A 15,592-nucleotide genomic window follows, 5' to 3' on the forward strand; every position below is an offset into this window, starting at 1 on the left:
GTGCGACGTGGCTCCCAAACAAGATTGGCGTCCTTTTTTCCCCACAAATAGAGCTTTCTTTTGGTGGTATTTAAACCCCTGCGGTTTTTTGCGCTATAAACAAAAATAGAGCAACACTTTTGAAAAAAATTCAATATTTTTAACTTTTTGCTATAATAAATATCCCCCAAAAATCTATAAAAAAACTATTGTTTTCCAACGTTTAGGCCGATACGTATTCTACATATTTTTGGTAAAAAAATAGAAATAAGCGTTTATTGATTGGTTTGTGAAAAAGTTATAGCATCTACATAATAGGGGAAAGTTTTATGGCATTTTTATTAATATATATTATTTTTTACTTGTTATGGTGGCAATCAGCGATTTTTATTATGACTGCGACATTATGGCGGATACTTTTGGCACATTTTTGGGACCATTCACATTTATACAGCGATCAGTGCTATAAAAATGCACTGATTACTGTGTAAATGTGACTGGCAGTGAAGGGGTTAACCAGTAGGGGGTGGGAAAGGGGTTAAGTGTGTCCTAGGGAGTGATTCTAACTGTTAGGGGGCGTGGCTACGAGTGACACGTCACTGATCGCTGTTCCCGATGAGAGGGAACAGACTATCAGTGACAGTGTCACTAGACAGAATGGGGAGATGCTTGTTTACACTTGCCTCTCCCCGTTCTGCAGCTCTGTGACCCGATCGCGGGATACCGGTGGACATAGAGTCCGCTGGTCCCGCGGTCACGGTATCGGAGCTTGCGGCAGGGGCGTGTGCACACCTCCGGCATGGCAGGCATTTCAAAGTGACGTATATATACGTTACTTTGCCCAGCCGTGCCATTCTGCCGACATATATGTACAGGAGTCAGTCGGGAACCAGTTATGAGTTTTTAGTCATGTACAGTAACAAATTCTAGAGAAAACCAGGAATAATATGCACCAACAATAAAGGGGAATACATGAGTAAGGAAATGGAATCGTACATGAAGAATAAAGATATAGCGCAACAGACAACTACACCACTCCAGAACAAAAAGGTGTAGCTGAAAGAAAAAGTCACACTCTTATAGAAATGGCCAGGTGCATGCTGTCAGGAGCCAAACTACCTAACAAGTACTGGGGGAGAAGCAGTCATGAGTGAGTGAGTGAAAAACTTATATAGCGCTGCACATGCGAACTGAATCGCCTCTGGGCGCTTGTTTGACCATTTCTCCTTTGACCTCAGAAGAGATGGGTTTTGATCTTTCTCCTAAAGGCCAAGTGGTTCTCCTCCAACCGAATGGAGGTTGGTAAAGTGTTCCAAAGTCGAGGGCCTTGGACAGCAAATGACTGCAACATACCCACAGAACAGACTACTATTAAGCACCCCATTTGAAATGTGGCATGGATCAAGCCTTGCAAAGGGGACATTATAGTGTATAGATGTAAAGCATATGCTTATATCCCAAGCAGATCAAAGTTGGAGAACACAGCCATAGAGGGCATAAGGGATATAGAATTCTTTACCCAGAGACTGACAAAGTGACAATAAGCAGCAGTGTTTATTTTGATGAGAGCCTATCATCAGAAACAATGATCCCTGAAAGCTGTGAAGTAAATCTGCCCAGTAAACCAGCAAGAGAAGCTGACCAGAATATGGCTGCATAGGAACTTCCGCTTATCTGATTCCTCCCCCTTCCGATGCCACAATTGGCACCTTTCGGGGAGGGGAGAGAGGGTACCTGTTTGACAACACTAGTTCCATACTGTCCTATTTTCAGTCTTTTAACGTATGGACATTAATAAAGTTAGAAAACCAATCACTGGAACAGCCTTTCCCAAACCTTTTCCCCAGTGGAGACTTTAAAATAATTTTCAGGTCAAAGGGAACCTCAGCTAAAATGAATTAATCAAGGTCAGTGGAAAGAATGCTCCCTTCCAGTGATGGTCAGAATGCCACCCTTTAGACAGCTAAGAAGATCATTGATGTCATGCTTCTGGCTTTGTCAGGTGGCATTGGACCTGGAACTATGCAACCAGTCACTGTGGCAGGAAGATCAGATTAATAAGTCACATTTGAGAAAAAAAAAAAAAAGCAGTGATTACCAGTCACTAGTTTTTCTTTTATTATACTGTAAGGCAGTGGCGGTGCGTCCATAAAAGGCCCAGGAGCGACGCCCCCCCTCTCCTGTCTGTCTATCTATGGTCGCAGCTGACACCCCCTATTCAGGTGCCCGACCCCTTTTCGAGTGCCGGGCGGCTGAATTACAGCGGTGGGGGTGGACTAGAGGAGGAGCGGGCGGGATAAGAGAAGACATAGAGGAAGAAATGGAGGACACCGCTCGCTGCCTGCCACCATCACCCACCCAAAGCAAGGTAAGGGCTGGGCAGACTTGGGGCACAGTAGCAGCATTTAATGGGCAGTGGCAACATTTGGGGCACAGTGGCAGCATTTAATGGGCACAGTGGCTGCGTTTGATGGGCATAATGAGGCTGTAATTGATGGGTTTTTTTTTCGTTTGTTTGTGCCCCCCCCCAAAAATGTTTAGCACCAGCCGCCACTGCTATAAGGGCTGTCCAACTGCAGTGTGTCCCTCCCAGCATTTTACTATGCCTGGGAGGGACAGGTGCAGCATCCATCCTAGGTGCAGGTAGCCTGTATATAAGTATATGACAAGCTGTGGCTTGACAGGGCTGAACACTGTACCGAGTAGGACCGGCATTTAAGGCCTTGTATTCAGGGAAGAAGATCAGGAATGCAGAAGAGACATGTGGCCAGTAAGGTCAATCACTAATCCCCATGAACAATGATGAAAGCCTACCTATGTTAATGATGGAGGCAGTGGGATAAATATGAGAACACATTTTATAGAAGTCCTTTGACCATATTCACCATGTTGTGGTTTTATCTAATCTTATGTTTGGTGTGGTGTAAGATTAAGTGGTGGTTACTAAAAGATTCCTTCAAACTAAACTCTGAATTCTGTTCAAGCTAGCGTTCAGAGACAGACATCCAACAATATGTATTCAACTATGCCTCCTGAAATGATTGAGTATCTTGTATAGCGAGATCTATAAGCAGTTACTTTCATACAATGGCCCAGATTCAGGTAGAATCGCGCAATATTTGCGTGGGCAAAGAGCAAAAATTTTTCTCTGCGCCCACGCAAATATTGCGCTTTGCCCGCGATTCACGGAGCAGTTGCTCCGTAAATTGCGCGGGCGATATGCTAAATAGCCCTGCGTAAGGGCGCCTAATGTAAATGATCCCGCCGGGGGCGGGAATCATTTAAATTAGGCGCGCTCCCACGCCGAGCGAACAGCGCATGCTCCGTCGGGAAACTTTCCCGACGTGCATTGCGGCAAATGACGTCGCAAGGACGTCATTTGCTTCTAAGTGAACGTGAATGGCGTCCAGCGCCATTCACGGTTCACTTACGTAAACTACGTGAAATTTAAATTTCACGAGCGGGAAGCGCAGCTATACTTTAGCATTGGCTGCGCCTGCTATTAGCAGGAGCAGCCTTATGCTAAAGTGGCCGTACGGAAACTCCGTACCTTGCGTGCGCAGGGCCCGCGCAACTTTTGTGAATCGGTGGTAGTATGCAATTTGCATACTATACGCCGATCACAATGGCCGCGCCCCCTAGCGGCCAACGCAAGAATGCAGCCTGGGATGTGAAGGCATAAGGAGGCTTATGTCTGTCACATCCTAGGCTGCATTCGGTGTAACGAGGTTCCTGAATCAGGAGCACTCGTTACACCGGAGCAAGTAAGCCCTTGCGCCGCGCAACCTATGGTTGCGCGGGCGCAAGTGCTTCTTGAATCTGGGCCACTCTCTCTACACTAACAGCTTTTTTTGCATGGGGCTCGCTTGTGCCACAAAGGTTGATTTTTCCCTCTTTGCCCTTATGTCACATTTTACCACTATTTCAGAAGAATTTTCAAGTCTCATTTCCAGTTATTTATTTCACACCACAATAGTTTTGAATGCTAAGTTCTACATAAAAAATAACAGTTAATGGTATAAAATATGTGGAAAATATGTAAAAGATACAAAAGAGCTGAATTTAGCAGAAGATGTGCAAAACAAACTGAAAAAATACACCACCTAGAGCAAAATTCCTTCTCTAGTGTCCTCCAAATAATGCATTACTCTTGCTTCAGAGTCGCAGAAAAAAAAAAGAAAAAAAGAACACAATTATTTTAATGAAAACTGATGAAAATTTCTTCTCACTGTCATATAATGGATTTGCAGTAAGGTGGGGAATTTGGCGTATAATAAAGAACTGGAAAGTGGAGACATTTTAAAACGTTCAAAATAAACATAACATTTTAGACTTTTGAGGCTAGAGCTTCAACTTGTGGGTTGTAGTAACCTTGGTAAAAATGTTTTATCTCACCACAATGAATATTAACATTTGCCACTATACAATATGACTTGACTGTGTCATTCATTTAGAATGGCGACCAACGTACATATATGCAATGTTTTACAATTAACCCTTTTGCTGCCCTGCCCCAAACCATATATTTTCTAAAAGCATGTGACCCGTAGAAAAAAAGAAAAATTAAGGTACACAAAACTGTAAAGACTACAGTTCAGACTACAAATGTGAGCTGATTAAAAATATGTAAGATTTTTTATACACTGAGTAGGTAGGATAGGTAGGAGGAGAGGGTGGAAATATTTTAAAGTCTAGTTTGTTAAAGTGATTGTAAAGTCTGTTTTTTTTGTTAAAAATAGCAAACATGTAATACTTGCCTGCTCTGTGTAGTGGATTTGCACAGAGCAGCACAGATCCTCCTTTTCTTGGGTCCCTTTTCTATGCTCCTGGCCCCTCCCTCCTGTTGAGTGACCCCACAGCAGGCATCTTGCTATGGGGGCACCTGAGCCGAGCTGTAGCTCCTTGAGTCAATTCAGACACGGAGCCGCGGCTCAGCCCGCCCCCTTTCTCTCCTCATTGGCTGACTCACTTTTGAATAGCACCACGCTGTTATCTCAGCCAATGAGGAGGGGAGTCTTGGGCATCCGAGAAACTCCTACAACATTGCTGGATGTAGCTGGGCTCAGATAAGTATTAGGTTGGCTGCTACACACAGAAGGTTTGTTATCTTTTTTTTTTTCAAATAACAATTTTTTATTTTCAGAAAAGGTCCATACAAGATATAGCAGCAGTTCAAGTACATTAGGAAGGCGGGTGTAGAAGGTTTGTTATCTTAATGCATCAAGATAAAAAACCTTCTGCCTTTATGATCACTTTAAAATTTTCTTCCACTAAAAAAAAAAAGGCCTTTTTTTGAAAACGTTAGTTTTTTGAACATCTACACCTCATTTTTTTAGTTGACCTTGGACAAACTTTTAAAGGTATTCTGTTCTATTTTTGCACCACATTTATTAAGGTCAGGCGTAAACAAATAACATTTACTTACAGACCTCAATAGCTCAGGCTAAAAGCTATGCACATGGCTCCTCCCTTATTGGAATAATAAAGTCCAAACTGTATGTAAACCTAAACACAACTCATAAACAGGCAGCATTTATGTTGTCTCTTTAGCGAAGTCAATACCATATCTACAAAGTGCTGAATTCAGAGTAAATAACAAACAGGCATATAGCAGAGATCAGTGATGGCAGAAGCAGAGGTCAGTGTTGTTAGCCTACAGCACAGAGTTTTTTTTTAGTAACTGTTATTTTGTAAAGTGTAGAACCACTGACCACTTTTGAGCCTGAATGGGTTCTGTAATATTTCACATTTTCAAAATATTGAGCCTTTTCAAAGAAAAAAAAAGTGTTAAAGGCTACACTTACAGTTCTGTATTGTAGATAACTCCAGGAATGTCACTTAAAACTAATAATTTCAGTTGAGCGGAATGCAATTGGGGAATTGTGCAATGAAAACTATAATGGTCTCTACAAGCTTTGCACATTTTCCCTGGCTGTGTGTGACAGCATAAATATTAGAAATTTAGGATTTCAATTAAATTAATATATATCACAAGGCCATAAAAAGCATCTATATCCCAAAATGATAAAATGCCAGCGTATTACAAAATATGCATCTGCGACTATTTATACCTCGCAGCCAAAGCATCTTTGCCTTAGCTCATCCAGATTTAAATCCTCTGCAGTGTTACTGACACCCGTCTGACCAGGCGGGCACTGGCTCTGCTTAGGTTGGAAGGTGCCCAAGGCTAATTCTCAGCAGTTCATTTAGTTCCGATTCAATCTACATGACAGCAACGTCTATAAATCTTGTTTTAATGAGAACTCTCCACCTGCCTGCCCCAGCATTTAATAAAATCTGAGCTAGTTTGGAAGCCCTCCAACAATTGCACATCTTTAACCCCTCGCTGTGACTGTCAGCTATGCCAGAGACGCTGCTGCCCACTTTGGAAACATTTGGGGAAATGTAAGATAGGCGTCTCCTAGGCTGACAAGTTATGGTTTGTAATTAATTGTGACTCTGTGTGTTTGTGCTGTGCTGACTAGTTATGAATGCAAAACACAGGAGACTTGAGCTGAGTTTACGGCCACATAATGCACTAGCAGATAAAATGGAGCTTTATTTATAATCTATTGACTTCTACTAACCACAAAAGTGAATGCAGCTCTGTACTCATTCATTCTTCCTTAAAATAGAAGTGTGGCAATTGAAAATAAACAATCATATTCATCTTAATGGCTGCAGCTCTGATCTCAACTGCAGCTTTCCCCTTACTGCCTGTAGAACGAGAACTGAGCAATCAAAGACCGCTGATCACTCAGTTCTCAGTGAGCAGAGAGCTGGTGACTATCAGTCACCGGCTCTCTAGTCTGACCCTCCAGCACTCTTCGGAGCGCCAAGCTGTGGAGGGGGTAGTAACGGCTGGCTCAGGCTCTCAGGGGCTTGCTGAGAGACTAAGCCAGCTGCCAGTACAGGCATCTGACTGTTTTCTCCTCCTTTATAAAATGCTCCTTGTCAGCACATGAGCATTGCAGCACACATTGTACCACGCCTCCCTCTGTCTGAGTTATGCTGAGGGACATAGCAGGTCAGATTCAGGTATTTTCACCACTTTTCTTTACCCACTCACTTATTCACTGGCCACTTATACCCCCTTCCTGACCAGGCCAATTTTCAACTTTCAGCACTCTCACACTTTGACTGACAATTGTGCAACACTGTACCCTTATGAAATTTTTATCATAGGTCATCAAAGTAGAGCTTTCTTTTGGTGGTATTTTTATTTATTTTTTACCAAATATATATATATATATATATATATATATATATATATATATATATATATATATATTATTTTTTTTAAATTGGATATTTACTATAGCAAAAAGTAAATTGTTGCTCTTTTTTTTGATTGGTGATCAAATACCACCAAAAGAAAGCTCTATTTGTGGGAAATAAAGGACGTACATTTTTTTTGGGTACAATGTCGCACGACTGCGCAATTGTCAGTTAAAGCGACGCAGTGCCGTATCGCAAAAAATGGCCTGGTAGCCAAATCTTCTGGGGCTGAAGTACTGTGCTTTCAAGTTTTTGCTAAAGAAACACCAACAATTTGGAGAAAAAAAAAATCATATTTTGTTATAAAAATTTGCTAGCGGGTAATTTTTCTCCTACACTGATAGGCACTGATGAGGTGGAACTGATGGGCACTGATGGCGCCGACAGGCGGCACGGAGAGGTGGCACTGATGGGGACTGGTAGGTGGCACTGATAGGCAGCACTGATAAGTGAAACTGGTGATGAGGCACTGCACTGATAGGTGGCACTGATTAGCAGTACTAATGGGCACTGATAGATGGCACTCATTAGCAACACTGGAGGGCACTGATTAGCAGACCTGGTGGGCACTAAGGGGACGGATGTCCCTCTAACAAAAGCTGGTTAATGGCTTTCTTCTTTTCCTTCATTCTGACAGCATGAGGGGGGGAAAAAGCCTATAATTGCCTTCTGTTTACTTCCGTGATTAGCTGTCACAGGCTGATAGCTGATCACTGGTAAAGGGCCCGCTGTGATTGGCTCTTTACCTTGATCTGTAACTGATTTTAAAATGGGAGCTGGAGTTTTCCTTCAATTTGTTAGTGTACTAAAATCTGCTAATACATTTAACACTACTTTCTGCCCCACACTGACAATGCTGCTGTCTGAATTTCCTCCTGTTCTCATTCATCCAGAGTTGTGTCTCACTAATACCGGAGATGTGTTCTTGGCCAGATCACCAGGTGAAAGCAGAGGGAAAAAAGAAAAAAAAATGATGCAGTCTAATGGTTCTAATGGTTGGAAAGCTGCAATATATTACATTTTGGGTTTAATAGTGCTTCTGTTTCCAGAATGAGTTGGGGGCTTCGGTAGGGGCCTTATCACACAGTTGTTCTGGTTATTTTTGCAGATTTCTTTTAAACAAAACATTTGCAACCTTGTCTCTCTGCTAACTGAAAATGGCTGCTTGAGTTTTTCCTTCATCTCCGATTGTCAGCTGCAAAAGAGCCTCTGTGCTGTCTGCAAACTCTTCCAATCTTCCAGGTCTTTGTCAGATTTCACCTTGAAGGCACCTTAGTCTTTCTACTACATTAGCCAGCCATAATAACCTTACAGACAATGTAATGAAGCCACAGTGATAAACTGTTGTAAATGTAATATGTTACAGCCCCCTCTGGCAGCGAAGCATTACACAAGTCAAACATCCAATACACTAAACTTCCTTAACAAATCGCCTTCATTTCCTTTCCTTGTGTATCAGCCGCAGTATTTGCAGGTGACAATGTTACAGTGAGTTTAAACACTCTGGGACGCCAGTGTCGGCTACTTCTGACTGGCAAGGTCACACCTCTGCAGTCCTGCGGGCACTGTGAGCTTGCTGGGAATGGAGACGTGTTACAAAACTAGACAGCATTGCAAACACAATGTTGCAATATATTAACACATATATTTTATGTGTCCAGTCCTAGAGAGGGTCCTAAAAGGAATTATTCACTGTCATCCTTGTGACAGGCGATGTCTTTTATTTTACAGCACTTTTTGTCAGTGTCATGTCTTTAAAGGGCCATTGAGCAGAACTTGCAAATTGGTTTATGTAAAAGAGGTTTTCACTACATTCTCTGCTGTGTAAAAATTTCATATAATCAGAATCGCAGATATTTAAAGTGAAGATTTCATAGTGGGGTGAGGGGATATTTTCCAGTATGAAGCTGGCTTCCTGTCGAGTACTCCCATAAAAACAATTCTAGTGACTGACAGTTTGGTGCCTTGCTTTTGGCAGCTAGCATAGAACAACAAGCTGCACATCAAAGTTAATGTCAGATGCCCAAATTTCTGTGCAGATATGCAAATCACGACAGGTTTGGGTTGGGAAAGTCATAAAAGGCTATTTTACAGAATGCTGATTTTTTTTTTTTTTTTTTTACATTTAGTGAGCTATAGCTGATTGATAAATCAGTAAAACGTATTAAAAGATGTATTTGTGTAATCCATAAACACATCTACAGAACGGTTCTCGCGTTATTGTTGCCAATTACAAGCAATCAGATTGTCGCTTGCATTTTCCCATATTGCAAATGGGAGAAGAATGGTTTAGTGTTCTGCTAGTAAGAACTGTGACCTTGCACTGCTGGAAATCCAGAATGCTAAGCTTACACAATGTTATCTCTTCAGGGCTGTGGCAGGTGTTTCGTCAGTTTAGGCGACCCGTCAAATTTTGTGACTGAAGTGACAACACATTTTTACCACTTATTTTTACCAAAAAACTGAGTGAAATACAGTGTTTTGAAATCCGTCTGAGTGTTTTGATGTCAAATTTTAAAAGCAGCGGCATGCGTGCTGATCTCAGAGGTTTGCTGATCTGACAGAACACCGCTACTTTTAAAATTCAACATCAAAACAGTCACACGGATTACTAAATGCTGTATTTCACTATATAAGCTCTGTTTACTGGTGAAAATAAGTGTGAAATGCAAAAACCCGGTCGGTGTAAAAATATGTCTGCTTGTATCCTTACTACGGCCGAGTATGGGGTGTACCAAGATTGCCGTGACGGAATGTCACTTCCCTTACACAATTTGACAGATCGTCTAATCTGATGAAACACAGGCAAAGGACAGGTGTAACAGACATCCTTGAACCTTTACCACCTGCTGGACATTATTCAGCACTGCAGCCCAGGTCTCTGCTGTGCACACATACCCTCATTAGTGATATTTAAAGGGACTCCATATCTTCATACCTATCCTTGATCAAAAGGTTTGTCTGTTTGCTCATGCCCTGGATAGAGGATTGTCTGGCTCTAACTGTTGTCTAAAGCCTAATTAATACACATTATGAGATTATCGGACAAAGGCTTTTTTTTTTGGATGCTAATCTCCATATTGAAAAATAATGGGTTACTAAAGTACAAAAACTCTCATATGACAGAATAACAATTCATAAGTGATGGTATGTGTTGTAGTGTGTTTGTATTGTATTTTTACTACTTTACTTTACTGTCCCCTAAATTAATTAATGAAGGGTACTGTATATACCTGTATGGCATTGGGAATGAATATACCTATATGGGGTATCTCTCTCTCTCCTTCTGTCTGTCTTAATATAAATACATGAAAGTGGTAATGTGATTGCAATAGACAAATGATAAACGGATAACAGAATCGGACACTTTATTATACAAGGGGGCTATTTTGAGATAGGTGTGTTGGTGAATGATGATCTCTCACAAACTAGGTGTGTGTATAGTATAGCATTCTGTATCGGAAACTTGACAGGATGGATTTTAGACACTGGTAGTAAAGTATAGGTGGTACTGAGACATGACTACGTTGTAATAGTAGTACATGATGACAAAAATGGAATAAAGCATTTTCAACTTTTCCCTTAGTTTTTGAGGACCCCTATCACAAGCTAGTCCTTTCTCTGTGGTCCACTTTATGGAGCTTTTCACTTACTAATGTGAACCTGTATTCAAGTGTCAGCCTAATGATTGTTTACATATGAATGTATAACCTAAACTTTGACCCCAATCTTTTAACATAGATCATCTAACCAAGGTTAGGCACCCAGGCTTTTGGTTATGTGAGCACCACTACAGGGAACAAACCGTAAAATTAGGTATCTTAGATAGAGTTACTGACATAGCTTTATGTTAATATTTGGGTACAGGTCCAAGTAAGAACTGGCTGACTTTAGCTTATTTTATTTTTTTGTAGCCTCTTTATTTCTTTTTTTACTGCAGTAAAATCTTTACAGAAGATGAACAGCTAAGGATTTTACAGATTCGACCCAAGCATAAAAACTCCATGATTCCAATTGTTGAGCTCTATTTGGCTTGCTTAAGGTCACAGTCATGCTGGAACAGAAACTGGCACATGCAAGCACATTCTTATGCGACTCGTGCTAGAGGGAGGAGCTACCTCTAACACGAGTCGCATAAGAATGTGCTTGCACATTCCGTTGCAGTGTACATTATATTTTTTGACAGCAACTTGGGACTAAAGCACATAAATTGGGAATTTGAAGGAATAACCCATCCAAGTACTAGTTGGAACTGCAGTATGTCAAAAAGCTGGCATGGCTGAAGTAAAGACTGTACATGCATTATATGGCCACAACTTTGTGGACAGCCCTCTGAATTATTGAGCTCAAGTCTTTCCAGTGTCAATTTTAAACAATTGTTTGTTTAAAACCTTGTGGTAACTGTTTGAGGAATGCCAGTTTCTGTTCCAGCATGACTGTGACCTTAAGCACACAGTCAGCCCCATAAAGACATGGTTTGACCAGTTTGGTGTAGACTAGAGGGACTCGAATGACCTGCACAAAGCCCTGATCTCAACATTACTGAACACCTTTGGAAGAACTTATAACACCAAATGCAAGCCAGGTATTCATGTCCAACATCATAACCTGACCTCACAAATGATCACAAATTTCACAGCTACAATCCAAAATCTTGTGGAAAGTCATCGCAGAAGAATGGAGGCAGTTGTGGCTTTAAAAGAGGCCAACTCCATATTAATGCTCATAGTTTGAAATGGGATGTCCAACAAGCTCATATAGGAGTGATGGTCAGGCACCAATGGGGACACTAGTTATGTTGACATTCAAGGATATCTTCACTTTGGAGGGATGTACTCCCACTTCCTGTTTTGGCTATGGGATAGGAAGTGAAAGGAAATTATTACACAAGATTTACATACACTATATTGCCAAAAGTATTGGGGCACTTGCCTTTACATGCGCATGAACTTTAATGACAGTCTTAGTCTGTAGGGTTCAATATTGAGTTGGCCCACCCTTTGCAGCTATAATAGCTTTAACTCTTTTAGGAAGGCTGTCCACAAGGTTTAGGAAAGCAACCACACCATAATCCCTCCTCCACCAAATGATTTGGATCAGTGTACAAAGAAAGGTCCATAAAGACGTGGATGAGCACGTTTGGGGTGTAGGAACTTGACTGGCCTGCACAGAGTCCTGACCTAAACCCAAAAGAACACCTCTAGGATGAATTAGAGCGGAGACTGCGAGCCAGGCGTTCTCGTCCACATCAGTGCCTGACCTCACAAATGCACTTCTGGAAGAATGGTCAAAAATTCCCATAGACACACATTCCTAAACCTTGTGGACAGCCATCCTAGAAGAATTTAAGCTGTTATAGCTGAAAAAGGTGGGCCAACCTTAATATTGAATCCTACAGACTAAGACTGGGATGCCATTAAAGTGCATGTGCGGGGTAAAGGCAGGTGTCCCAGTACTTTTGGTAATATAGTGTGTGTGTGTGTGTGTGTGTGTGTGTGTGTATAGGGTGGGCCATTTATATGGATACACTTGGGTGGGCCATTTATATGGATACACCTTAATAAAATGAGAATGGTTGGTGATATTAACTTCCTGTTTGTGGCACATTAGTTTCCCCCCTTACATATACTAATGTGCCACAAACAGGAAGTTAATATCACCAACCATTCTCATTTTATTAAGGTGTATCCATATAAATGGCCCTCCCGGGTGGATCCATATAAATGGCCCACCCTGTATATATATATATATATATATCTCAATAACTATTCTGAAGAATGCAAAAACAGTTGTAGATGAACACTTAAAATAAAGCAGAAAACCTACAATATCTTTGCAGTTGGGCTGTCTCATTTCCCGGTTCTTCAGTTATCGTACTCTGTGTAATAGCTTACAAGTGTTCTATATTTCCTGTGTGTTAAATGCTGATCACTGCTCATGATGAGGTGGATTTGAAGAGTAAAAGGGGATTTATATCACATCAAATGATGCCCTTTACAATCAGAAAACGTCTATTTAAATCTTATCCCAAGTGACTGCGATCAAAAGCATCAGTCACCGTTTAACATGAGGTTAGTATTAAAACCCTTGAATTTCTTATCAGTGACTGACTTATACACCATAACATAAAGAGGAATTACAAAGGAAAAGGGAGAACTACTCAACAGGGAGATAGAGGAAAAAATTGTTCCTGACAGATTCAGAATGTATTACTTTCAGAGAGTAGTTATCAAATTTGGCAAAAAATAAATTAAGTTTGTTTATATATATATATTTGTGTGTGTGTGTGTGTGTATTTGTGTGTGTGTGTGTGTATATATATATATATGTATATATATATATATATATATATATATATATATATATATATTTATATATATATATATATATATATATACACACACACACACATCTATATAATTAACATTTGAAAGCCTGGTTGGGCTGTTTACCATGCTTGTTAAAAACCGACTTTTATTTTTTAGAGTTCATATTCTATTACATGCATAAGATGCCCCCTCACCTTGTTCTTTGAGTCTAATGATCTCCGTGTCTGAGCCAAAGCTGTTCCAGGCTGTGCAGTTGTATATGGTTTGGAAGTCGGCTCGCACAATGTTGCTGATGGTCAGAGTGGAGATGACACCTTCGTCTGTGCTGACTGTTTCCACTGTGTATCGACCTGATGTTCCTGATTCCAGGACATTCTCCTTCCAGGACCAGGCCTAGATTAAGGGAAAATCATACATGAAAAGACTTCAGGAGAACTTAGGTCATTTTCTTGGCTTATTTTAACTAACATATAGGGGAGAATTTCAGTTCAGTTCAGCCCATACCTGTAGATTAGGCATGGATGTCTGCTTTTACCCACGGACACCACAATTGCTGTCAGAAACAGCCACAAGGGCCTGTAAAGTACATCCCTGGATTATCCATTGAACTCACCCTTTGTCTTGCGTTGGAGTCAGTGTTGCCAACCGTCAGTATTTTTACTGGCAGCCAGTAAAAATGGGCACTTTTCTTCTGTCAGTAAATGCCAGTAAGAGGAAAAGGTTGCTAGTAAAAAATGACACTCGACTCGGAACTGCGCATTCACAGTTCGGGTCTGGAGCAGGCCGAGACCGTCCGAGTGCCTGCTACAGTGTGTTCAATCTGTGCCAGCAGGGGACAAACTGGTTGAGGCGGCGTCTGAGATTGCCGTGTGATGTCATAGTGCAAGGGAGCCAAGTGGAGTAGCCGGAGCCTAGTGTGGGGGTTGGAAGGACTGGAGCGGGGGACAACCTGGGGTGCAGAGAGACTGTCATTGTGACTCCGGAGAGGACGTGTCGTGTCGGTGATCTGTGCTGCTGCACACTGCTGTCAAGTATCACTGTGAGAGTCAATTTCATGTGTGTGCGCCTGTCCATTATAATTTCTTGCCCTCCTGAGTCCTGTCCCTGAGCTACTATAACGAAAATAAAATAAGAAACATTTTTTTTGGCTTAATATCTACCTAAAATCACAAAAAAATAAATATATATTTTTTTTATATTTATCTTTCATTTCAATCTTAAACTGAATTTTTTTTTTTTTTTTTTTTTTACAAGATGAGGGTTTACATATACTTTAAGAATGAATATGTTAATGTGACAGGTACAATGTGTCCCAGCTGGTACTTATTTACTGTTTGTTATGTTTTTATGACCTATGGGCCTCTATGCGATTTTATTGTGGTTATCTGGAATAATAACATTTGTATATGATTTTATAGCAATCTATTTGTCCCCACTTTTGTGCCAGTGAAGTCTGATAATTTTTCTTTTGGTGCAAGTCTGGTAGACAGGATTGGATTTATAGTGGTCCTAGCACGGTAAAGAACCTTTTCACATTTAACTCGGCAGAGAACTTGAAAGGAGAATTAATGAAGCCCTTCAATAATTCCTTAATTTCTAAGACAATTGTGTCAATTTCACTTGTGAGTTTGATAATGTTATTAAACTGCTTTTGTGACCGACATGCAGGACGAGGATGAAATTCAAAAGAAGTTTAGAAAGTGGGCATGACCCTATTGGCCGGGAGCAGGGGGGTATGTGCCGAGGAGACGCAGGGGGGAGCTGCCCGTGACCTGGATGGGGGCAAGTACGGGGCTGATGAACAGACGGGCGAGCAAAGGTGGGGGGGGGGGGTTTGTTTGCTGATCGACGAGGGGGTGGGGGGTTTGGCCGACTGAATGAACAAAAGGGGTCGGGTGGTTTGTTTGACGTTCCCCCAAAAAAATAGAGCACCACCAGTAGAGAGGTTTCTACAACACGAGACAAAGAGTGAGTTTAATGGATAATCCAGTGACATATATATATTG

At 41.2% G+C, this 15,592-nt stretch overlaps 1 protein-coding gene across 2 annotated transcripts in view; it reads right to left on the reverse strand.

Annotated features, from left to right (window-relative positions):
- The window catches only part of KIRREL3 (kirre like nephrin family adhesion molecule 3), a 1,042,107-nt gene that overhangs the window by 64,756 nt on the left and 961,759 nt on the right, over window positions 1-15,592 (reverse strand). For both annotated transcript variants that reach the window (XM_040326200.1, XM_040326201.1), the window contains exon 12: window positions 13,781-13,979. In XM_040326200.1, the coding sequence (XP_040182134.1) occupies window positions 13,781-13,979 (199 nt within the window). The remainder of the gene's footprint in view (window positions 1-13,780; window positions 13,980-15,592) is intronic.

The sequence above is a fragment of the Rana temporaria genome, chromosome 10 (genome assembly GCF_905171775.1).
Source record: "Rana temporaria chromosome 10, aRanTem1.1, whole genome shotgun sequence".
NCBI lineage: Eukaryota > Metazoa > Chordata > Amphibia > Anura > Ranidae > Rana > Rana temporaria.